This window comes from Tachypleus tridentatus, chromosome 8, assembly GCF_004210375.1.
Source record: "Tachypleus tridentatus isolate NWPU-2018 chromosome 8, ASM421037v1, whole genome shotgun sequence".
Lineage (NCBI taxonomy): Eukaryota > Metazoa > Arthropoda > Merostomata > Xiphosura > Limulidae > Tachypleus > Tachypleus tridentatus.
This window is the reverse complement of record NC_134832.1, coordinates 93,075,277-93,102,177: the sequence shown is the minus strand read 5'-3', so window position 1 is coordinate 93,102,177 and position 26,901 is coordinate 93,075,277. Positions and strand designations below refer to the sequence as shown.

General features: G+C 36.0%; 1 protein-coding gene across 2 annotated transcripts in view; it reads left to right on the top strand.

The window, feature by feature from the left end:
• The window catches only part of LOC143222954 (uncharacterized), a 44,842-nt gene extending 18,221 nt beyond the window's left edge, over positions 1-26,621 (top strand). Inside the window, exons 2-11 of one of the 2 annotated variants that reach the window (XM_076450191.1) lie at positions 15,780-15,959; positions 16,194-16,493; positions 18,896-18,947; positions 20,603-20,860; positions 21,587-21,647; positions 22,392-22,522; positions 22,788-22,957; positions 23,884-24,097; positions 24,297-25,254; positions 25,941-26,621. In XM_076450191.1, coding sequence (XP_076306306.1) covers positions 15,894-15,959; positions 16,194-16,493; positions 18,896-18,947; positions 20,603-20,860; positions 21,587-21,647; positions 22,392-22,522; positions 22,788-22,957; positions 23,884-24,097; positions 24,297-25,254; positions 25,941-26,046 — 2,316 coding nt within the window. In that variant the 5' untranslated portion in view covers positions 15,780-15,893 and the 3' untranslated portion in view covers positions 26,047-26,621. Of the gene's footprint in view, positions 1-15,428; positions 15,960-16,193; positions 16,494-18,895; positions 18,948-20,602; positions 20,861-21,586; positions 21,648-22,391; positions 22,523-22,787; positions 22,958-23,883; positions 24,098-24,296; positions 25,255-25,940 lie in introns of those variants that run through there. The other variant, XM_076450190.1, reaches the window with a different exon arrangement.
• The last annotated feature ends 280 nt before the right edge of the window (positions 26,622-26,901 follow it).

Here is a 26,901-nt window from a genome sequence, read left to right as displayed (position 1 = left end):
TTTAAATTTGTTGGTAATTTGTGCACACCCCATCCACCACTACGTGATCACTGGGAGTCGATATGGTTCTTTTTTGCAGCCTTTATAAGGAACGATTTCTTTTGGGTGCTGTGTTATTGTGAATCCAATGCTCTTGATGTTTGTTTTCTTATTATGTTATCAACTCACCTCCATACATTACGTAACTACTGAAGCTCGTAATTCAGTGGACTCAGTGGTCAGTTAATAAGATATGATTCAGGCTACACGGATATGTAAGAGACTGATGTGTGCTTGTCACTAATGTGTACCATAAACATCCCAATATCTTCCTATTTATAATCATGCATATTTAAGCTCAGTCATCCAGATTAGTGGCTCATAGAATCTCTTAACATTCCTGTAAACATTCAGCAATGTCTGGAGTAGGTGGATGATTTCTCTTCAAGGTATCAACAAATTAGAATAAATTTCAGTAAGATCTTGTTAGATAAGTCTGGCTGAGACAAAATAAACTATATTCCTATGATAATTCACATCTACGATCAAGTAAACAGAATATTTACTTGGACATCCCACAGCTGAAACTTTAACATAATCAACCATCACTTCTCTGAACATCATAAGAAAACCTACAATTACCTTTTAGCCTTTTAATTCTGAAAAAAGGTACCAGCTCGTACTGGTGTGTTCATGTTGTGCTAATTCATCTTATATTTGGGCTTATGATAGAATTGCCACAGGTAGTAAGGTGTATCTACTGGTTGTACCTCTGATGCCTTAGCATAGTAATAATGAGAAATTAATCACCGCAGATCCTAAACCAAGGACAGCAGTTTGGTCAATCGGCATTGTAAGCAACTTGTAAAGATCTGGGTTTAGAGTAGATCTCTCAGCTGGAAGCTGGACGGAAAATGTGCGAAAAACAAACCAAGGAAATTATTTGAGATACAATTATATAGACTGATTTTTGGTCATTGCATGAAAAGAGATGTAATTTGTTAACAATGTAATATTCTTGATAAGAACATAATTAGGCAACAGACGTTTCGAATCTTTAGTTAATCGAGAATAGTTTCAATAAATAATAAAAAGGAATACACGTGACAAAATAAAGGACAAACACATGGCATATAACACATACGCAAAATATTTATTGACACTGCAAATGCAAATTATGTTGAAACATAATACAGGCTGAAACTAAATTCTGTAGTTTAAAATAAAGTAAAAGTAAAACCATGGATGGAGGTCTACTGAATGGTTAAATAAATTAGATAATGCTTAGTGATCCTACTTCTGCAGTAATTTATGCTTACCTTGCAAAATAATGCACAAACCTTCAAGGAAGTATTTCATATCACTTCCGTGATACATCAAATGAACAACAGGTTTTTAGCCTTCAATTTTTTATTTTACATAAATATAACTGAAACTGAATCTAAGTAAAAAAGATATAAAGAAAACTTAAAACTGCTAATCAAATGGCCTCTAACATAAAGAATTCCACAGAACGTGAACTGTAATGAATAAATACCAAAACAATAGGATCTAAAATTACAAAAAATTAATCACAGAAAAACCTATCGGCTTATCACATGACTAATTAGTTCTAAAAATCTGGCAATCACACTATGTCCCTGACGAGGAGTTGACATCAACTAGATGACTCAGCTGTTAGTACAATAGTTGAGGAGTTGACAGCAAGGAGATGACTCAAGTAGTATAAACTAATTGAGCAGTTGATTTCAGGCAGATGACTCCAGTGATACGAAAATAATCGCCATAAAAGCTATAGTCTTAGGAAAACTGTATACGCATTTACAACGAGTATGTTTGCAGGAAACAAACGGAAACTGGAAATTTTGCAGTTTCGTAGGCATTTATATTATTAATTATTAGATAGAGAGTCACATGTTTTAGGCATGTCTGTCACAACTGCAATGCACGACAGTGGCAGTGATCTAATTATTTAAGTTTGCCTGACAGGATTAGATACGTGCATTTTATTTAATATTGTTAGCTTGGTATTTGAAGAAGGATTGGGTGATGTGTTGTGAGATAGACTGATGTCTTATAATATAGGTAACATGAGGGAAGTAAACATAACAAGTATTAGCGTAAGAAAATACAGAACAGAGAATTTCAATATTAAATGAAGTATATTGTAGATATTTGAACATTTGATTGCTCTATTCTGCATACAAATATTCGTCTTCGAAATCTAACGTGATTGGTGCAGTCTCTGATATTCTAGAAAAAATTTACATTACAAATTGCAGTCAAGAAACTAGCATATAAAACAGTAAATACACATTTGTTACATTTTTATTACAATCAAAAATACAAAACTTTTATAATAATGTCTGTCTCATATACTGAATAGGGTGAACAAATAACCAGTGAAGCTCTACTATAAATATATGATACCATTGAAACTATTTTTAGCAGCAATATTAATGTTAGTTAAATGTACCACAAAGAAATAAAGCAAGACTATATAAAAATGTTACAACTAAAGTCACGTAATCACTAACGTGCAATTTATCAGTGATGATGCATTACATTTTCAGTGAATATAGAAGTGTTTTATCATTCACAAACGTTTTACATCCTTTCTATACCTATATATAAATAGGGAAAGGATTCCTACAGAGTCACGTTAGCAGGTTTTACTCGCTATTCAAGTCAACGGAGGTGTCTGTTTAGTGACATTTTCGACACTTTTAAAATGTCCAAATAGCGATGTCCAATGACTTTTCAATGTCTCTGTGGAGACTGACTTACTGCTTTGTGGAGTTCGTAGCACTGCTCTGGCCACAAATAGAAAACTTTAAGTAACGTTTCAGAGAGTGACCAATATAAAAGTATTCAGACATGAAGCAGTACGGTTCTTAAGATGAACTATTGCTGTCGATAAAGGAAACAATATTGATAACAAAATAAACCTTGCAGCCCTCTATGTCGGCTACAGCTCTGTTCTTATCTTACACGTTTCCTTTGGTAATGCAACGTGTGAGTTTATGTGTGTATACAAATATATTTCATTAATGGTCGGCCCGGCATAGCCAGGTGGCTAAGGCACTCGACTCCTAATCCGAAGGTCGCGGGTTCGAATCCCCATCACACCAAACATACTCCCCCTTTCAGCCGTGGAGTCGTTATAATGTTACGATTAATCCCACTATTCTTTGATAAAAGAGTAGTTCAAGAGTTGGCGGTGGGTGGTGATGACTAGCTGCCTTCCCTCTAGTCTTACACTGCTAAATTAGGGACGGCTAGCGGAGATAGCCCTTGTGTAGCTTTACGCGTAATTCAAACCATTAAAGGTCACGATTGCTATATTCGATTTTATGTTAATAGAATGTATACTTAAAATAATGTTTTTAAACATCGACTTTTTTGTTAAATTGATACTTTATTACTAAGAAAGTTTCATAGGTAGTTATTTACAAGTGTGTAACTGGAGAAATATTATGCAGAATGTGACTATGTAACAAAATTTTTACTTTTTCTTGTTCCTGGGCAGAAAGTATTATTTCCCAATTACTTATGCCAAAATAAGTGGAAAAGACCTATTTTTCTCTTCAAACTTTGTTTTTGTGACCTGGTTAATGAAATTTTCAAATTTATCCATTTTCCAGAACAATTCAGGTAGATTCAGTGCTGAGTAGCTGATAGAGAATTTTCTCGAACTTAGAATAATTTTTTTAAATTTTCTAGAATGTCGTGGAACTTATGAGAATTTTCAAGAACCTTTTAGAATTTTCAAGAACTTTCCATAGTGATATATATATACAGGGGCTCACCACTTACCACTTCAGTTTAATTCTAGCTGCTTAAGTGAACACATAGACTTATCTGATTTTATCAGAGATGGCATGAAGAAGCTGCAAGCATTCTCCAGACGCATTCTGCTATGTATGTGGCCAATTTATCAAAACAAGAGTGAAAAAGTACTCTGTGACAGCATCTACTGAAATGTGTGAAAAGTCTACAAGACATATTTCGGTATGCCTGTCGGGTATCGAGACAAACCTTGGGCACCTCAACTTACCTGCGAGCACTGCAAAAAACTGTAGAAGGTAAGACGGACAATTTTGCTTGCTTGAATAGTATGATTTTATATTATACAAATTTTAGACCTTTTAAAATTTAAATACATTTAATTTATTTTTTAAATTTCCAATAGTATAGAAAAAATATCACATATAAAATATTTTCCATGAACCTTTTACACATTAGTTGTGAATGAAATAAATTTATTCTTCATAATAACAATTTTATTTTGCTCTTTTGCAGGATGGTAGAGAGCCATGAAGTTCGCTCTTCCAAGAATTTGGCGTGAACCCACTGACCACTCAAGCAATTGCTACTTCTGCATGGTGGACCCTTTTAAACGTCGGGCTGGCAAGAATGCATCTGTTATCATGTATCCGAACCTTCCATCATCCATCACCCCAGTGCCACACTGCCCTGAGCTCCCTGTACACACTCCGCCAGAGAGAAAGCAGCCATCCTCAGAAGGGAACAACAAATCAGAAGAGGAGGTAGACGTTGAAGATTCAGATTACAATTTCAGAGGTGCAGCTAGTGAGAGAAACCCATACTACCCCAGCCAAAGAGATCTCAATGACTTGATCAGAGATCTTGGTCTAACAAAGTCGACTACCGAGCTTTTGACATCTAGGCTCAAGGATTGGGATTTGTTAAATGAAACTGTGCAAGTCGCAAGTCACAGGAAACGTCACCGACATTTTTCAAGCTTCTTCACTCGTCAAGATGGGCCTTGCTTTTGCCCCAATATATCCAATTTGTGGAAGGCAATTGGAATTGCCTGTAACCAGAATGAGTGGTGCCTCTTCATTGATAGTTCATCCAGAAGCCTCAAAGCTGTGCTGCTCCATTACTGGAATAAGTATCCGTCTCTTCCCCTCATTCCCCTACCGAGCTTTTGATATCTAGGCTCAAGGATTGGGATTTGTTAAATGAAACTGTGCAAGTCGCAAGTCACAGGAAACGTCACCGACATTTTTCAAGCTTCTTCACTCGTCAAGATGGGCCTTGCTTTTGCCCCAATATATCCAATTTGTGGAAGGCAATTGGAATTGCCTGTAACCAGAATGAGTGGTGCCTCTTCATTGATAGCTCATCCAGAAGCCTCAAAGCTGTGCTGCTCCATTACTGGAATAAGTATCCGTCTCTTCCCCTCATTCGGTGCACCTCAAAGAGGAATACAACAGCGCCAATATCTTGTTAGAAGCCTTGAAGTATAATGAGTATGGCTGTGAGATTATTGGAGACTTCAAAATGGTGGCATTCCTGATGGGTATCCAAGGAGGTTTTACCAAGTTTCCCTGTTATTTTTTGCCTTTTGGACACCGAGGACACCGCAGCGCACTACAATAGGAAGCACTGGCCACAACGGACCGAGTTCTCTGTGGTGAGGCACAATGTCAAATGTGAGCCACTAGTGGACCTCCAGAAGGTGTTGTTACCACCATTACATATAAAATATACTATTCTTGATAAGGAATCTGCAGCCTTCAAGTACGTTCGAAACTTATTCTCTAAGCTGTCTAAGGAAAAAGTTAAGGCTGGTGTCTTCGTTGGACCACAAATAAAGAAGATCCTGGAGTGCACAGAATTCCCCAAGAAGCTCAGTATGGAGGAAAAAAATCTTGGGGCAGCTTTGTCGCAGTGGTTTGGGGCTTCTTGGGCAATCACAAGGCCGAACATTATGTGGAATTGGTTGAGGCTCTGGTGAAGAACTACGGCTAAATTGGCTGCAGAATGTCTTGAAAGTCCATATCCTTGATGCTCATCTTGATAAATTCAAGGAGAACATGAGAGCATACTCAGAGGAGCAAGGCGAGCGCTTCCACCAAGATATACTGGACTTTGAACGCCGCTACCAAAGAGCGTATAACGAAAACATGATGGGAGACTATATTTGAGGGCTGATACGTGAAACTGATTTACATTACAGTCGCAAATCTCGAAAAACTACTCACTTCTAAACATTTTGTATAACTTTAGTATAAATACATGTAAATCTTGATTCATATGTTGTTTTATTCACACCTTATGTAAATGAAAATGTGCAACTTTGCCCGTTTTTACATAGAAAATAGGTTAATTTCTGGATTTCATTATCCAGGTCACAAAAGCAAAGTTTGAAGGGAACAATGGTCATTTTCTGTACTTTTACAGCATAAGCAATTAAGAAATAACACATACTATCCAGGAACAAAATTTGTGTAATTTACTCTCGAATGCAGATTTAATTCTCGGCTAAATTTATCATTAGCTAATGTGGTGCGGATTGGCTCTGTAATAAAGCTCTTGATTTTGTATATTGCAGCATATTCCGGGTGTTATGTAAGATTGTCAATTAATCCATAATGGATTAACATGGATGTGGCTCACTGCCTTCCTTCTGGTTACTGGTTCAAAATGAGGGATGGTGATAACCAACATTAGTAGCTTTGTCATAAGTTTAAACTGCAAATAGGAATTTGCTTAATCTTAACTGAGCCTATGACGACCTAGAAATACGAATATTTCTTCCGTTAAACATTCATAATGCTGTTAACGTAACTGTTTATATAGCTATTATAAAGTAGGTGTAAACAATAAAATTACTTATTCATCATAACTTGTTTGGTTGTTAAGCTACATATTCAATGGGCTATCATTGCTGTGCCCACAGAATTTATTAAACCCGCTTTTTAGCGTTATAGCCCCTCAGGCTTACTGCTGAGACCTTCCTCCGAGGGCTCATTATAGTGAAAAACAGTTGTATATATTTTTATCCGACACGTGAAAAACACGTTTTGTGTGTGGTTTTTATGAGTGCGTCATGACTCTGCGCAGGACAAACCACTTAACTCGTTGCAGCTTAAAGTAGTTCCTTATAAAAGCTTCAAAACAGTTATTTTCATGGATCGTTTGAATTTATTTATTACACATTATATTTACATTTTCCTTTGGTGGTTCAGCAGTGGACATAGCAAATGGTGTGTTGGGGCTTTCGTCTATTATGAACAGATAAAAAAAATATTAAATATACTTTTATAAACAACTAAAGAATAGTATATATTTATACAAACAGGCTGTATAGAAAGCGAAAGCGAAGATTTCAAATTTTAATTTAACCGTATTAAGCCTAAAACCTATAATTCTTGTTCTTTTTAGAGGTGGTATGAAAAACTTGGAAATGAAAATAAGGTTTTAAGTATCCAGCAAATTCTAAATTGTATTAGAAAACCCTAGTTGCTGTGTCTACATGCCTAATGTAAGACCATAGCCTCCAGATTTAAATTATTCTTCTGGGGTTAAGATCTAAATAATTTGAGGTTTGTAATAAAACATTTCCTTGGGGGTGATTGACTGTAAACTATTCGGCATGTGATATAAATAATTAAAGAACACCTTTTTTTCACAAAATAAGGTCCATGAAAGATAAATCAAAGGTCGACCTGTTATAGCAAAAGTAAAAATTTATGGATTTAGAAACAACGAAGAGTGGGTTTGAAGTAGCATTTACATCGGTGAACTTTGAAAAAATAAAGTTTGAATATATTTATTACAAGTGAAAAATATACAACGTTTCGACAGTCTTTTGTCATCATCAGTACCATAAACTGTCGAAACGTTGTACATTTTTTAATCGTAATAAAATAGCGTATAGCTGATGTAAGCAGGTAGCTGTGACGAACATACGTCGTTTCCGGTATTAGACTCCCTTCAAGTGGCCTCTCTCAATGGAAGAAAGTGTGACACTTGTCACTTGTCCCAAAAATTAACTTTTTGCAAGGCCAGCATCAGAAATTAGTCATGAAAATACGTGATACTGTGACGTTGAGGTACAGGTTATAATGATTATTATAGCACTATGTCATATTGTAGTGGGGGCAAATTTTGAGGTCGTTGCTGCTATATATGTAAGTAATGATGATTTTTGGCTACATTAACTTTAAACCACAGTTGAAGACACTGGATAACTCGAATGTTCAAGGGGGTCTTTTTTTTCTTCTTCTTTTTCGAAGATTAAACATCCGAAATATTCTGGTTTATTTATTTCACCAATGAGCAAGAAATATCAAACTGCAGAAAGCTTTTCGTTTAAGAGATTTATTTTCCTAGTGAAGGAGGAAGGCCAAACTTCTGAAAACTTTTCATTTATTTTGTTAGTGAAGAAGGGAAGTTTATCATGTGGGAAGACTCTGTTGTTCGACTATAATTCATCTCTGGAATTTGTAAGATCGCCCAAGTTGTTTCATTTCTTGAATTGTGACTTAACTGTTTTTTTACTGTCTACTTTTTCAATGCCACGAATATATAACCAAGATGTTCTTACCTATAGCAAGGTCCTTATTTGTATAATAAGTGCATTGGATATTTAACCATATCTGTGTGGTGAATGTACCATTAGATGGTGCTTGTACGTGGGTTTTTTTCTTATAATACAGCCACATCGATCTATCTGCTGTGTCCACCAAGAGGATTCGAACCCCTGAATTTGGCGTTGTAAATCCTTAGTTTTATCTCTGCCAGTAGATAATAAAAATTACACACATACAAATTTCTTGTTCTTTCATTATGAATTTACAAAGTGTTTCATGCCCGAACAACTTTAAATATTATTTGAATGACTGACTATGTGCTTGAGATTTCTGCATGTTTTGTACAAAGAATCGTTTCCATATTTAAAAATACACCAAATGCTGAAACTGGATAGAGTTTTGTTTCCAACGAGCCTGTTTTACGTCATTATTAGATTTCTTAAATAGAGAATCTCATTGTAGAATAACTAATTTTGTAATTATATATGTATGAATCTGCCGCCCCCACCAGCGGCACAGTGATATATCTGCGTACTTACAACGTTAGAAACCGATAGTCTTTGTGAGCAGAACACAGAGTGTAGCTCTTTACTTAACTTTAAACACAAATATATGAGTTTTTCCACAGACAGCAGAGACCTTGTTGGAACATTTACCAAACTTCCAAAATGACACCTTTATTAATCCTGAGTTTGTTTAGAATGTTTAAAAACTTTGGAAATTCTTAACTGATTCGAGTACTGAATATAAAAAGCACGATATTTTTTGTTACGTACAGACTTAAAAGTAGAAAACAGACTGCTGTCTTATACTGAAACAGTGCTTCTCCATACAAGATAAATCAACCCTCCCTCAAATGGTGTAGCTATGTAACTGTGTCTTTAAAGGTTTTATATGTAAAAAAGCAACAAGTTTTCAAAACTGTCGTAGTTGTTTTAAGAGCATGCCAATGTAATCTTTCAACATATGTTCTCGCCTTTGTCTTCTCTCGTCCCACGTGCCAGCAAGTCTCTACTGTTTAGAGCAAACATCTGACTCTAGTAGCGACTACTACTGGCAACAGCTAAGCAGATGTATAGCGACTAGACGGACATCCCGAGTACAAGTGAACAAGAAACCCTAGTAAAGATGGTCTCCAAGTGGCAGGAAGGGAAGAATATAGTCAGTGTTTATCCCTGCAAGAAAGTGAATAAACAAGATGGCTAACAGATTTTCTTACTTCACCAACAGATGTCGCACCCAATGCAGAGGTGCGTGTCACCTATCAACGGTGTATACTAATGTGTAAGTATGATAGAAAAGGACCTTTCTTTATATCACTGAAGATTCAACAAAACTCTTGCATCTAGACTTCCTTTGTTGGCTGTGTCGGAGCCACGCGCCACTTGTTACAATCAATTAGTGCGCTTCTCTGATTGGTGGAGACGGCCGGCTGCACGCGACCGACCACGCGTTCCTCATTGTGTTGGAACCTCGAGAAGAGGTGTAGATTGCTGCAAATGTTCGACCACAGGCTTCACCTAAGGTTCCTCAGATTTCTTAATGCATAAAGCCATGGGGACTTTTTCATTAATCCCTCGTGCCATGTGCGCGTGCAGCTGCGTGTATGCATACTAATAGTATAAGATGCTGGCATTTGGTACTCAGCAGGAAGTCCAGCGTCGTTTCCCGAACGGCGAAAATACCGATACAGAGCACTGTTTGCGACATAATTGACGTACACTGTTACAGGAAATAGTTCGCTCTCGGTCGCATTCGAAACAACAGCTTCGATTTGTCGGGCAAAGTTTGTAAACTTCCAACCAAATACTGGATTTCACCAGGAAAAACAAAAACTCTGCGGCAAGTTCTGTAATAAAGTGCACACATTATTGCTATTTTCAACAGAAGTTTTAATAAGGAAGTTCCCTCTCACAGTAGCATAGCCCACTTGGCCTTCTATATGGTTACAAGTTTGTAGTGTTATAGTGGAATTTTAGGTAAGATGGGCCCCCTCTCAGTGGCAAAGCGGTATATCTGCGAACTAACGCCGTGACAAACCAGATTGCGATACCCTTGATGGGCAGAACACCCATAGCCTATTGTAGAGCTTTTTCTTAATTCCAATCAATCAATAAATAAACTAAACGTTAAACATACACATTGTAATTCTCCCCTTTCTGTACTTTGCCCGTTTACCAAAACACTACAGTATATACAGTTGAGCTTATAGCTTCTACTTTGTAATAATAAGAGAATTTTGCGGTTGCGGATTCAATTCCCATTACCGATTATGCTCGTCTTTTCAGCTTTATGGGCATTATAATGTGACGGTCAACCTTCACTTCGTTGGTAAATGAATTGACAGTGGATGGCATTGATTAGCGGCCTTCTCCCCAGTCTATCACCAGTGGCGGCGCCAAAGGGGGGCTTGGGGGCTCAGTCCCCCCAATATTGTTACCTACATATATTCATAAAATATGGAAAACACAATCGTCGGTGTTGCTTAACAATTAACATCAAAGAGACATAGATCTGTAGAATTCAACGTCTTCATTAAGATGAAAGATAGTTAGCCTGATAATGACCTTACTTTTCCTCAGGGTGTATTAACTTCACATGGGATAATTCGTTTCTGCTATGTAAACTATGTCTTTATGTTATATTTCTTTTGATTTGTAGTTTTACTGTTAATGGTATATTAAATGTTCAATCTAAGCTAATCTTGATTTTCTTTATTATTATGTATTACCTTGGGTGGAATTTAGGTGAGCTTTCTCTTTTACATATACGCATATTTTCATAAACAGATATTATTTCTAATTTGTAATAATGAATTTTTAATCAGAGTATGAATTTCCAATGAAAACTGCATTGAAAACGCAGTTCAAAATAGCACACATTTCTGAAATGTACCTTGGTATTTACATTATTATAATTTACTATCTATACTTTATATTGATAGCATTTTGGGAAGCCCCTCCACAGTTTACCTCAGCCCCCACCCCTTTCCCCAACGAAAATATTCTGGCGTCGCCACTGTCTATCATTTCAAAATTAGAGACGACTAGCGCAGATAGTTCTCGAGTTACTTAGTGCAAAATTTAACAAATAAACGGAGAGGATTTGACCTATTACATAAATTGTTAAACATAAGGATTTATCGGCATCTAAAAATATTAGCATAATAATAACATCTGTTACAAAAACACACTAAAATGTGTTTTAATATTCAATACAAAGGTTACTATAGGAGTTGTACCCGCAGTAAATTTTAAGTTATCCAAATACATCGGCTGGTCTGAATAACGATCCACAAAGTAAGTATCTCAGATAAAGTTATCTCATAAAGTCATCCTTTCTACTGACGGTTTGCCGAATGTCAGTTTTAAGTATTTGTGACAAGTAGAAACTATGTATGGATAGAAGATAAAGTCACATTATATTGTATATTTTTAAGGGTATGAGTATTTTTGTGAATAGTTTTATCCCAAAGCCTGATCTCTGAGAGAAAGTTTATTTATTATATAATACCATTCGGTTGTACTTTCGATCTCCCTTAATACAGTGCTGCAGGCTACCACTGGGAAACTAATATAGAAATAATCAGGTGTTTGTTTGTTACTAAGCACAAAGGTACACAACAAGCTACCTGTGCTCTGCCCACCACGGGAACCGAAACCCAGTTTCTAGTGTTGTAAGTCAGAGAACATATCGCTGTGACACTGAAGATGTTATTAATAATAAACACAAATACAAGATAAAACAAAATATTTAGTTTTTATCCGGCTCTGGAAGTCAATGTTTAACATTTTTATGACTGTGACTGTAATGAACGTACCCTGTAAAAGTGTGTGTGAAATCGAATAATAAATATTAATCCAAAACCTCGTGGCTTAAGTAAAATAAACTCAGAAGTTTGACATTTCGATACAACACTATGATATTTCTTCAAATTGTTATTAAGTGTCATTTATAAGAGTAATGTTTATTTGGATACATGCTCTCGAAGTATTATATTTGATGTAGACAGAGACTTAAAGTATACCAAGTAATTCAGTCTGTTAACAGATTTTAGTCTGTTAGTTATAATACTATTTTAACAAGATTTAAATAAAAATATTAACTTATGTTTACTTTTACAACAATAACAAAAAAAAAAAAGTGTCAGACGGCAGATGAGCGTTTCCTAATTAATTTGATTTGAGTCTCGTGACGAATGCTTCGACAGGTGTGCCTCCGCGCGCGCGCTCGCGCTCGCGCGAGCAGCTGGTTTCGGACTCAATGCCTCATGGCAACCATGTGGCTTAAAGCAAACGAGGTTGGATTGTAATCTCAGTTTATAGTGTTTATCTTCCGCAAAGGTAGAGATTTACTTAATAGTTATCACGTAAATTGACTGATGTTTTACGAAAACAATGTTACTAACATTCAACTTGTAAAGTTCCTTACTATAAACTAAATCCTTAAGAAATTATATTTTCATGTAAGTTTTGAGATGAAAGATGTACCTCTGAGTGTTTTTTAAAGGTATTGTTGTAAGTTAGAGTTTTATTGTGACGATTGTGCTACGAGATGAAAACTTAATATAAAGTTCTTGAGTAATTTATTTGAAATTATTCGATGTATAAACTATACAATGATTCTAAAAATTATTCAAGTTAGTCGTGCTTGACAAGAATGATACTCAAGTAAGTCTTCGGATTTACAACACTAAAATCAGGAGTTCCATTACCCTCGGTGGACATTACAGACAGCCTGATGTGACTTTGCTGTAAGAAAACACACTCAAGTTTCCTCTGTAGCTGTTTCTTCATCATGAGATTTTGCACTGTTTCTCGATCTCGACAGACTTTCCTTCCACAATATGAGGATCTTGATTTCCAAAACAAGTTAAGGTACAAAAATCCGTTGAATCTGAATCATGAGATTTGAGGGACGTACCTTACAGTGAAATGGGAATGCTGTAATTCCCATCGTAGGTAGGCCAGGTGGTTAAGGCACTCGACTCGTAATTTGATGGTCGCGTGTTCGAATCCCCGTCACACCAAACATGCTCATCATTTTAGCCATAGGGGAATTATAATTTGATGGTCCATCTCACCATTCATTGGAAAAAAGAGTAGCCCAAGAGTTGGCGGTGGGTGGTGATGACTAACTGCCTTCCCTATAGTCTTACACTGCTAAATTAGGGACGGCTAGTGCAGATAGCCCTCGAGTAGCTTTGCGCGAAATTCAAAACCAACCCATCGTAGACGACAGTTTTCATGGAAACAACTGTTGATTTTGAAGTGTGGTTCGAAACTGTGTATTTTTATGTTTAGTGCCTTTGTCAAATTTAAAAACTATTTTCCTTACGATGTTAGCAGTACTAGAAACATTCGAACATTTTCTGTTTCTAGGGAGAATAGCGATGCCACTTCTCTTCAAAATATTATTTCCTTTTACAATATTGCTATACGAATGTCCTTCTTCAGAAAAGACGCAAAGTATCCCTTCAATCATAAACGTATTCGTGGCGACGTTGCATGGTTGAATGATGAGGAGTTTGTCTAAACTAGTTATATAAGCACCAAAGTACTACACTTGCCGCCCGTGGCCACACGCTGGCAAGTACGGTGGCACGCCACTGCAGTAGCATTTAAAAATCATAAAGTGTATAACTTTATCTGATTATTATGACATCGCTTTAACAATATATTGTTTTAAAAACAAACAAAACACTTATTTCAGAAATGTATACGAAAGGAATATTTATTTATTCTGTAAAGTCTGAAATTATACATGTTGTAATTTATATAAATTTTAGTCACAAATGGTAAAAATTATAATGTTTACTCATGGCTTTATAACATGCTATCTGGTTTACTGACAACTGGATAATATCTATGAAATTCATTGGTAGAAATATTTCAAACTTGAATTATGAAGTGTTTATAAATATATATATATATATCTATGCCATAAAGTTATTTTCCTAACATAACTAAAGTTCTTTTACAACTTACAGTAACGGACCCGGTATGGCCCGGTGGTTAAGGCACTCGACTCGTAATCAGAGAGTCGCGGGTTCGTAACACCAAACATGGTCGCCCTTTAAGCCGTGGGAGCGTTATGATTTGACGGTCAATCTCACTACTGGTTGGTAAAAGAGTAGCCCAAGAGTTGGTGGTGGGTAGTGATGACTAGCTGCCTTCCCTCTAGTCTTACACTGCTAAATTAGAAAAGGCTATGGCAGATAGCCCTCGTGTAGCTTTGCGCGAAATTCAAAACAAACAAACTTTAGTACGTAATTCAAATTGAAGGTTAGAGTCCAAGAAAACTTGTGAAATGTTGTCTGGTAGCTGAGAAACATTTGAGCGTTCTTAGTTTAATTAAGTTTCAAACATAAACTTTGTGGCACCAAATATAATGTTTCATATGAAAGAAATATAGAAATATCAATACATTATTAATTTTTAAGTTATTCATTCTGTGGTAAAACTTACTTATTGAACACCCTTTTATTCTAAATAGTTGATTTATTTTATTTTTTATCTTCTACCAGCCCCTCCCAGGGGAACAGTGGTATGTCTGCAGACTTCTAATGCTAAAATTCAGGTTTCGATACCTGTGGTGGGCAGAGCACAAATCGCCCTTTGTGTAGCTTAATTACAAACATATCCTCTTCTGCCATCTGTTGAGTGCCTTTATAACTAATGATGAGTTGTTTTGTAGTAAATGAAAAATTACATTAGTGGAATTCAATCATACAGAATTCATATTCGGTTTTTAAACATTTGAAAGGGATTTAATGTATGTATATTCTACAGGTGTATTCGTATTGGTTCTTCTAATTAAGAGTAATTTACAGTTAATCTCATGAATAAAGAATATTCGATGTCTCGGAAGTTTACAGAAATTGCTCGATTTAAGTTTTTAACATCTGTAGTCTTTATTTTGCCTCATAAGCCCAAAAGGAAAGCTACGTTTAAAAAAGCATCTTACCGTGCCATTATTGCTCATGCGTGGAAAAGTCGTCAGCTAGTTGTTCGTATGAATGGAACCCCTTATTACGCCAGCCAATAATATATGCAGCCGACGCACCCTATATAAGCTTCGTGCCACGCGCCCGCTGCTAGTATCGGTTTGTTGCTCTGCGTTTGCTAGTCAAGTGTGTTGTGATGTATTGCCCTGTAAGCTTCAGGCGTGGGCTTTCGTACTAGTCCAAACTGTAATAACTACCTGGATATACCTTGGGTATATGTATATATATATATGTGATGATGATGTTTCAACATATATATATCACCTTGTTTTGTATATATTCATAACTTTGCTCTATCATGTTGGCATTGCTCTCTAAATGTGTGAAGATTCGAATGATGACCAACACTCCCTGTTCATTGTGGATTTCTAAAGTGTGAATAACTGTGTGAATTTTACGTATCTACAATATTTACCTACCCGTATATTCTACCTGTGTTGTTTCAGAGTGCTGTCAGTCACAATTAAGGGCGGAGCCTAAGCTCGCTGATAACGAGGCTGACGTCGGCTCAGATCACTAGAGACTTTCAGCAGCTTACAAGAGAACGGCGGACTGGCGCGATGGGGAGGCAAATATTACTGTATTTGGTCGATGCTGCTTTGTTGATGTTTACTCTCGTATACCAGGTACGTTCCCGTCTACCTTGTGTCGGAACGATTACACTTACTGATTAGTCAGAGTTTTGGTGAAATTCGTGTTTTTCTTGTTAATTTCAAATACTTTCGTGACAGTTAAATATGTTAAACTTATTTATATATAAATAACTCGTTCATACTTAAACGGTTACTCGTAATGAACTCTGTAATGTTGTGGTTACAACTGTTGATGTTTTCTGACTTCACTATTTTTTCTGTTTCTAGACTCGCGGCTCTGGAGTTTTTGAGCTTCGTCTTTCTTCCTTTACTAACAACTACGGACGAGATTTTGAGGGAAATTGTTGTAGTGGATACCGTTCAACACAGGGGTCGTGCAGCAGTGTTTGCCGGACTTACTTTCGTGTATGTTTGAAACATTACCAAGCAACAATTGACCCCAACCCACCGTGTACGTTTGGAGAAGTCGTAACGCCTGTACTTGGCAATAATTCTGTGCATCTTTTGGATAAGAAAATACATGGATTTAATAACCCTATTCGGTTTGCTTTCAGTTTTTCATGGCCAGTAAGTAATTTTCCTTTTCACTTATGCTATTTTTACCTGGCACTATGGAAAGCTACAATGTTGCAATTCTGAATACAATATTAATTATTTATGTCTAAACGAAAACAAATACTGTAATATAGTGAATAGCATTTTACATTTTGCAATATCTTAAAAACTTACTTTAAGCAAGTTGACATAGCTAGAGCTGAAGAAGTGTTGAATATAATATATTAAAACTATTTTCAATATGCAAATTAAAAAAAGTCTGTGAAACCACAGTTGATATAAACTCACAGTGAAACTAAATCAAACAAAACTTCATCTTAACGTTGTTTGGTATTCGTAGTTATTGTTATGCCACCAAAACCATTCTTTGGGAATGGTATATAACGGCCCTTTCCAACGGAGAATATTCATACACTCAGACTGTAAAGGTTTGCTAAGATCAGTTGGGTTTGGGTTATTTGGAATTTCGCACAAAGCTACTCGAGGGCTATCTGTGCTAGCCGTCCCTAATTTAGCAGTGTAAGATTAGAGGGAAGGCAGCTAGTCATCACCACCCCCCGCCAACTCTTGGGCTACTCTTTTACCAACGAATGGTGGGATTGACCATCACCTATAACGCCCCCACGGCTGGGAGGGCGAGCATGTTTGGCGCAACTCGGGCGCGAACCCGCGACCCTCGGATTACGAAGCACACACCTTAACGCGCTTGGCCATGCCGGGCCTAGTTTAGATCAGATATTTTGAATTTCCAAGATGGGGATATCCTTTGTACTTAACGGCGTTGAAAAACAAAGAAATATAGATCAACTTGGGGCACCAGGCCCATCCATAAAGAGAGCTGCGACAAGTCACATTTACAATGACTGCTTTCTGATATATCCGTTCAACCGCTGTAACCTCAAGCAGCTGGTAATCAAGGTACACCATACTGCCGGTCAAGTTACCGGATGCAATGCCTACGAATTTCCGCGCGATCAGACTTTTGAAGCAAACGCTATGAAACCGTTGTTTTAGTACACGGTACTGATTGTAGAAAGCTGAAATAAGGAGAATGTGCTCGGAAAGAAGAGCCTCACAACGGTGACTTTTGTAATAAGAATTACGTTGTAAGGGCTCCTATCAGATACAGCATACGTGACGGTATGTAATATAGCGACGTGGTGAGATTCCGAAATCGTTTTCAGTACAACGTTTCTCAACCTCTAAGATTACATTATGATGTGAAAGTACAAAGTAATAAGAAATATAAGAGCTTAATATGCAATTACACTTCTCTTGTTATGCTATTGAAATTAGATTAGACGGCTGCTTAATTATTAAACTTGAACTGAAATAATCACTAAAATAAATCTGATGTATGTGTTTTGAAAGATAAATTCCTTCCTGGCGTTTTAAAATGAAATAGCTAAGAAATTTGAAAATTAAAAGTGCAAAATATTTTTTTAAAAATAATATAAAAAATAGCAGACATTTCTCCTGGAAATTTGAACTTTTTAACCACTGAAAAAAAATTCAGACTTTGCGTATAAAATAATTGATTATGAAATTTCCTTAATATTTTATAAATTTTATAATTTTAACATCTTTATTTTCGTGAGTTATAGTTAAAGAACTTTCGTAACTTTATTTGTGTACGACGTTTACCCTCTAACATTAGTTTATTGTGTAGGTTTTGTTCAGATTGTGTATACAGTTATTTCATTTGTTTCCTTTTTTTTATTAGTTCTTAAAAAAATTAAAGATGGAGACAAATATAAAGAGTACCTGAATTTTTTGCAGCTGAAATTTGAACTTGTAAATTATAGTTAAAATTTGGCGCCATCTATTGATAACTTACAAAATAAATTAGCATCAATAGAAATACACTCATTGGTTTTTCCAATGGTATACCAATGTATACATATACGGTATTGTTGTTTTCTTAGAAAACTAGAAAACTATGTTTTAACTGTTCCTAAACAATACATTTCTGTGGCGCACTAAGTCGTTTATTAAATTAGCCCAGCCGTTCATTTCTTTAACCCTTTTTTGTTTTTTTTACACACACATTATGAGCCAGTGAAGCATAGAAGTTGTCCACGGTTGGCAGACCGGTCAGCAACCTATATCTGCGCACTCGACAAGGGTTGAATCAGAAATTATAATTTTTCTTAAAAGTATTGAACATCATGGTATTTGTAGGCCTACTGACTAAGAGTGTTATTATAACATATTCGATATTCAGATTTTACTTAGTAAAAAGCATTGCCTGAGTTTTATATGTTCAAAAAAGTAAAAGTACCATTGTACTTGAATTGTTCTTTGTGGTTTAACAAACGTCTTTTTTTTCTGTGCCCTATAAATATAAAATACTTTTGAGTACAAAAGTTTTTAGTGATAAAGGATTATAATAATAAAATATTTCTTATTCACAGGGGACTTTCTCGCTCATCGTAGAAGCTTGGCACGATAGTTTAGCTGGAGGAGGTAAGTTATACAGTGACAGAAAGATTTAGTTGTTTGTCATTACTTATCTTTGTTAATTTGTTGTAGAATATTCACGTCAGATGGCTCTCAATTTTTTGTTGTTTTTATTTAAGTCCGCGAGATTTTGGATTAATATTTGTTACTCGATTTCACACATATTTTTACAGAGTATGTTCATTACAGTCACAGTCATAAAATTGTTAAACATGGACTTCCATAGCAGGTTAAAAAAAAACTAAAAATTTTGTTTTAACATTTATTTATGTTTATCGTTTCTATAATCAGATTATTTATGTATTATTTTCATTGTGATTGCCTGCAACACTCTTTTAAGGAAGATTGGAGATACATTTCAAATAGCGTTATATACTAAATAAACTTTCCTGCTGAGATCAGGCTATGGGAGGAAGCTTTTCACAAAAATACTTAACCCTCCCCCCAAAAAAAAACAAATAAATAATTGCTAGTTCATCCTGGAAACAGAATAAAAGGTTGGTCTTATCGGAATTCTGTAATTGTGATTACTTATCCGTTTCCTTCACGTATGCTTGTTTTTCAAGTATCAATGAACCAACTGAAAGTACAGCTAGTTAGCCAGAGGTTGCCACTGTGTTGCTTGGTGCTTTTTAGTGTCATTACATAGATTTTTAGAAGGGACGATTTGTTTTATAACGTCATCTGTCAGTTTCAGGTCAATGGGAAGAACCTTCCCACGCCAGTAACCGAGTTTCTTATTTCGCTGAGTTTCCTGACTGGCCAGCGACGTTGTCGGAAGCGGTCAGCTGGCCATCTGGCGATGCTCTTGCTCGCTAATTCTCTTCCCTTCCACCCCCCTCTGGCCTATTATTCTACAACTTTCAAGGCCCTAATTCACCGACCGTGGGAAACTTCGCGCATAGACCTGGGAACGGTTTGTTGTATGGCGGGGTAAGCTTCAAGGTGCCATCTAGTGGAAAGTGTATGTGAAAGCATATATCACGCAAACGATTCGGCTCAAAATGACAGGATAAAATTAAAAATAAACGTTCGTTGTATTTAAAACACTGATACAACATGCGTTTCGAAAATCCTAACCGTAATAACGTTAAATTTTTATAACAAATAATTTTGAAATAAAGTTTTGAGTAAGTGAAACTTTTACTGAAATAATGGCAACCGATTTTGAAACTACTCGCTCAAGAATCTAACTACGATAAGTCGTACTTGACTGGCAAGTCTTACCTTCATTTGCAATGTAGTCAAATATATGCTGAAACTAATGCTATGGCAATAATTATCAAAGTAGTGACTAAACTTTAGAGATTTAATATAAAACATCTTTGTAGATGCTGTAAACGTTTTTCTTTCTGTCTCTATCTCTCTTTCTTTGGAAAGTGGCATTGAACTTTAATGTGTATTACCATTTGATTTTTGCTATCTTCATAGAGACGTAACTTGGAAAATACTGTTTGACCCTCACAAATTATTTTAAAACCTAGTTCAATAAATATTTCGTTTAGGTAAGCAATTTAAATTAAAACATTTCGCCACTTATCGAAATTCCTTGATAAGCATGAAAGCGTGTGAAATTGGCAGTTATTTGTAAGTAAATTGAATTAGGTGAGTTGCATTAGATGTTAAATATTTATCGTAACAACGAGTGTTAACTTTTCCAGAGGGTAGAAGAACACTGATCATCCGTTTGGCCACCCAGCGCTATCTACAAGTCACTCCCGAGTGGACACAGGATGTCCACCGAACAAACCACACAATGATGGAATACTCGTATCGAGTTGTATGTGACTACACTTACTACGGTGAAACGTGCACCAAACTCTGCCGACCCAGAGATGACAAGTTTGGCCACTACACCTGCAGCCCCACTGGTGAGAAGATTTGTCTATCGGGCTGGACAGGCGACTACTGCTCCGAAGGTGAGCTTAATTACTTTAACCTTACGTAGCTCTTGGGAGAAAACCATACCCTGATAATTCAACTGTGTATCTGTTTCACATCTTAGACAATAAGTATGTCTACAGTGCACGTGGCTAAGGTGATTTTGGTATGGAAATAGATTATGTAACTTTACTCAGTTTTTCAGGAGAAGTTATCCTGTAAAGCTGATAGGATAACCAAAATTTACCTATTATTTTTAGTATAGGCCGAGTCCGTTAGGTGGCGAATCTAATGCCCGAACTGCTTCCCTTTCCTTTCTTCCCTGAGGCCAGCTGTAGCACGAAAACACGCTGCTTTTTACCTCGGTAGCTGGCTTATAATAATAAACGTTACCAGCTTAAGAGGGTGGTCACCTAATGTAAAGCTCAAGAATGATAATTTAAACAGTCTTCTCCACTCATTTTTAAGTATTATATACTTAACTTGACCAGTTTTAAAATGTAGATACTTTTACAAGAAAATAACAGCATAGTCATTTACTGCAATAACCTTTAGTTATTTTAAACAAAAATGCAGTTTTTGCACTTGCAAGTTCTAATGAAACATTTAATTCTGTAGATTAATATTTTCACTTGAACTTAATGTAATTGCATTTTCGCAGAGAATAAATATATATCAGGAAATTGATGTGAATGTTTATGACACTTCTTAAGATACAACTGCTGTTGATTATTTTTAAAACTGTTTATATATTTTTTCTTCAGCTGTATGTAGCCTGGGATGCCACAAGACCCACGGATACTGTACCCAGCCCAACGAATGCTTGTAAGTCATGTTTTATTTCAAGCTTTAATTCTTTCAACGCGTATGAAAACCGTTATGGTTTTTGGTCCGTCTTCTACTATTAGACAAACCAATATTCTATCGAAATATGTTGTTTGTTCCACCATCAGCAAAACTCTCCCTTAAAGTTATAAATCGTTGTTTCTCAATCTATTATTATATTACCATAATGTGCTTCCTTACTCAACACACAATTAACTGTAAAAATTTAAATCTAAACCAAATGCGTGTAGATGGCGCTAGTGACTTCTATTAGTAAACATCATAATTAAAATACTTATGAATCTGACTTTTCGTCAGGCATGAATATATTATTTGCTTGAAAAAATTTAAAAACCATTCATTTGACATTTCAGACTATGGTTTGGTACAAACTTTGACATTGCCAATGAAGGTCGGTTTGAGATGAAATAGAAAAATATAGGGCAATCTTCTCATCTAAAACAAAGTCTTTTAAGGGGAGAAGAACAAATAAACAAGCTGTTGTTGTTATTTCAAGCTTCGTGAAAAAAAAATGATAATTTTAGAAGTTAATTTTACAGATTTTTTTATGTAAGTTTTGTTCTTCTATTTTCCTTTCTAGATTAACAATAGCATTCCAAAGTTAATACTTATTTTACTTTAATTTCTCAACAAAGTAAATCATTTACAACTTTCTAAACGACCTATTTTACGTATTACTTATTTGTTACTTTTTGTTGAATCTGTTTTTACTGTTTTGTCTAGATGTCGCCAAGGTTGGCAAGGCCCCACTTGTCAAGAGTGTACCCGTTACCCTGGCTGTGTTCATGGCACATGCACTGAACCCTGGCAATGTACTTGTGAGGAAGGATGGGGCGGACTTTTCTGCAATCAAGGTACGGTAAATGTATTTGAAAACATACGTATTTTATTACAAATTGGAAAAGTAAAGTTAAAACTGTGTAAGGAATATAACCCATTCACACTTCCGAACAGAAAACTTTGATCTAAGCCCAACTACTCCTCAGTTGCGCAGCGGTATGTCTGCGGACGCTAGAAACCGAGTTTCGATACCCGTGGTGGGTACAACACAGTTAGCCCATTGTTTAGCTTCGTGCTTAATTCTAAACAGTCACTAACCCAAACTTCTTATTTTTCCAGATCTCAACTACTGCACCAACCATAAGCCTTGTAAAAATGGTGGAACGTGTACAAACACTGGTCACGGGTCCTACACCTGCACCTGCCCTGAAGGATTCACTGGACCGGCCTGTGAAGCACACGTCGATGATTGTACTCACGAGCCTTGTTTAAATGGCGGAACGTGCAAGGTACGTTGTTTTACTTTTGGATTATAAAAATAATGTGTGGTAATTTGTTTTAGGTGATGTATTTCAAAACAAGTTAACTATATAATTCGATTTTTTTGTTTGAGAGTAGTGTAAGAGCTTTTTTTTAACCTAATAAATTAACTAAGTAAGTCTAATCCTAAAACCTCTCTAAGAAAATGAACTTCGAGACTAGCACAATAATGTATTGTCTCTAGCCTAACAAGTAGATTGTAAACACGTTCGAAAGCTTGCATGCAGTAAATACATTAGAGTTAGCTTCGTTTTCTTTTTGTTTTTACTTGTTGCCACAAACAAGTTTAGTGTTAAAGCTTGCATTGGTTACTTCTTGCTTTATATATCTAAAACCTTTATTTTTTTATCCCTTGCAAGCAAATATTTTAAGGTTAAAAATACAGTGCATGCATCAGTTAGCAAACACTGACTTGACTATGTTGATTCTAAGGTATACTGTGAGATCTTTAATACTGGCCCGGCATGGCCAAGCGTGTTAAGGCGTTCGACTCGTAATCCGAGGGTCACGGGTTCAAATCCCGGTCGCACCAAACATGCTCGCCATTTCAGTCGTGGGGGCGTTATAATGTGACGGTCAATTCCACTATTCGTTGGCGGTGGGTGGTGATGACTAGCTGCCTTCCCTCTAGTCTTACACTGCTACATTAGGGACGGCTAGAGCAGATAGCCCTCGAGTAGCTTTGCGCGAAATTCAAAGCAAACAAACAAACTTAAATACTCCTATTAGAATAGCTCAAATGTTAAGCCTAAAGCTTGTTACAAACTAATCGTATTAATAACTCCCGAAAAAAAAAAGATAGTTACCAGTGAAGGTGGTTTGTTTTTATTGCAGTAAGAAACGTGTTGTACTTAATTTGTGTAAATCTTCTGACTATCTAACTCTTGTCCTCTAGGGTAATGGCAAGAATTATACGTGCCACTGCCCCCTTGGTTACTATGGAAGAAACTGTGAGACTTCGGCCAGTACTTGTACAGAAAATCCATGCCATAATGGAGGCTCGTGTGTGGACCAACCTAGTGGATATCGGTGCTTCTGTGCTAAAGGATTTTCTGGAGAAAAATGTGAAATTCAGAAAAATAAGTGTGAACCAAACCAGTGCCAGAACGGTATGTTAAAGACGGTGTAAAAATAATAGTTTTTGCTTTATAAGTCATAAGTTTTCTAAAAAAAAATCATGTCTTCTTAACGTATTATTGTGCACGTGTTGATACAAAACATGAAAGAACTATTATTTCTGAAGTTGTAATTTGAAATAAATGTATTAATAGTATGAAATTAAACAATTCTTGTTCTACTATTCTTTAGGCGGGAGCTGTGTAGACCAGTCAGATGGATACACGTGTATCTGTCGCACGGGATTCACGGGGTTAAATTGCGAAATGGATATCAACGACTGTGCTGATAACCCTTGTTTAAACGGTGGCACATGCGTGGATGATGTAAATTATTTTCATTGTTCTTGCGTACCTGGTTTTATTGGTTCCTTGTGTCAAACAAACGTGGATGATTGTCTCACCAAGCCATGTGCAAATGGTGGCACGTGCCAGGATCTGGTAAATGACTTCCAGTGTCTGTGTCAACCAGGATTTACATCAAAGGATTGTTCTGTGGAAGTGGACGAGTGCACCTCAAATCCTTGTCAGGGGGGCGGAACTTGTGTGGATCGTGTCAATGATTTTGTGTGCGTTTGTCCGTCGGGATTTGGTGGACGGTTGTGTGAGCGAGCTATGGGCAGCAGTGCTCAAAGAGTCGGAAATATAATTACTGAGGGGCAGAAGGTTTACACTTCGCCAAGTACAGCTGTTTCTGGTGTTTCAGACGAAGACAAGCATGTGGCACTGATTGGCACATTTTCAGTGATAGTACCTTTACTAGCGATCATTGCTGTAGTGACTACTTTGTTACTTCGACAAAGAAAACATCGAGAGAGGGAAAAGCGAGATGAAGAAGCAATGAGGAAGCAAAACGAACTTAATTCTATGCACAGTGCAAACAAGAAATGTTTAGACAATCAAATAATTAATACTTTTGAGCGACCGAGCTCGAAACTTTTAAACAAAAGCACTGATGACGAAACTTCTGCGGTGTTTGCCAAAGAACATTCTTTGCCGTGCACAAAGTCCACGAAGCTTCATAATACAGACTGGTTTAGTAGTAGAGTTCTGGATACAATAGATTCTGAGAAACATTTGATAAATTCACAGAAGACTCCAGAAAAGAAACAGTCTGTACAGCAAGCGGAGCCGTCCTCGGCGAATCAAAGGTATTTATTGTTGTTTGGTTAATTACGTAACAGCTAATTAATATAATATTCTTTGTAGCTGAGTGACTGATAAACGGATGCTTTCTAATAAATCATGTTAGCAAATAGCACTTGATAAGAATAAACAAAAATGTTTTACTCTCCTGCTGCTGCTTCAACAAATTAATTTACTAAACTTGTGTGGTCGTTTCGGAAAGTACTACACTAATAGTAATAATTTTATTATTTGTTGTAATTAGATTAGTAGGGAATCAGTTACGAACGTTATATAATAATTTGTTTACATTTTACCGATATTTAAAAGAAAAAATATTTTAATTAGAAAGATGTGTGGAACCTAATTATTGCAATTTAATTATATTTTTAGTGTGAAAAGTGACCCGTATTGTAACAAAATCTAAGTTATTTGCTTCAATACTGCACGGATAACTATAGTTTATACATGTAGTTTGTTTTAATCACAATGATTAAGTTGGAAAGATGATATTGTGAAGGTCTTGTGAGCTACAGAGGTTAATTGTTATAGAAATTAAACACATTTGTTTGAAATTCTCAATGGGTTTTGTAACCACATTACCAAGATTAACGAGTATTTATTAATTTATAAACACACACACACACACACACACACATTTGTAAAATAGAATATCATATTCTACTAACTGTGTTTTGTTTTTTCCCCACAGTGAAGTGTCGCCACATACGGGCACATGTCCTCACAGTAGTATATATGTTATAGAAGACCATTATGTTTCTCAAGGTCATAAGGGAACGTTGGCAACTGAAGTATAGCTTCACCCTACCAAATCGTACCACCCTACAATCCAAAGATAGACTGGTTCAGTCAACTTTATTTATTTATATATATATGTCATTCTGTACAGTGTCAGAGAAAGTGCCTTGTGTGTTACGTAGCTTGTACATAGTCACAGAAGTGTTTATATAAGAACTTCAAAGTCAAACTTTTTATGTTTTATTTATATTTCGTATAATTTTTTTCGCTCTTATAATGACACAGTGGAGACGTACTGTGGTCTAGTTCAATGTTGTGATTTTTAGAAATAAATAATATCTAGGCAGAGACTGTAAAAAAATAATAAATAGTATATGTTTTCAGTCACGTTGCCTTGTTTGCCTTTTGCAAAATGGAATTTTTGTTTCTCCTAAATAATGTTCTTGTCATGATGTACTCAAAATGAAATATAATTGTGAGACAAAGTGTAAATAATTGTTAATAGTTTCTGTATTGATATCTAGATTAATTTAAAGATCATTTGCTGCCAATTTGTATATTTATAGGTTATGTTGTACAAAAACCTGTGTTAATGCCCTACGGCCAATAAAAGTCATGAACGTTTATTTTTGTACCCAGATTTCTGTGTCATTATTCTGCAAATTATTTGCAGATCTGTTAACAGCACCTTCATGTGATCACAGTTTTGTACGTTTTGGTTATCAACACGTGAAATAGAAACCTGAAAATAGGGAGCGTTGTGGATTGTTTAACACCTTTGCTAACAGTGTGCAATGCATGCACAACGCTTTCCCTTGTTATATGTCCGTCAATTTATTTTGGTTGTACTTATTTCTATCACGAATTGACACCTATGGATATAAAAATAACTGCTATATGTTATAATCAATAAA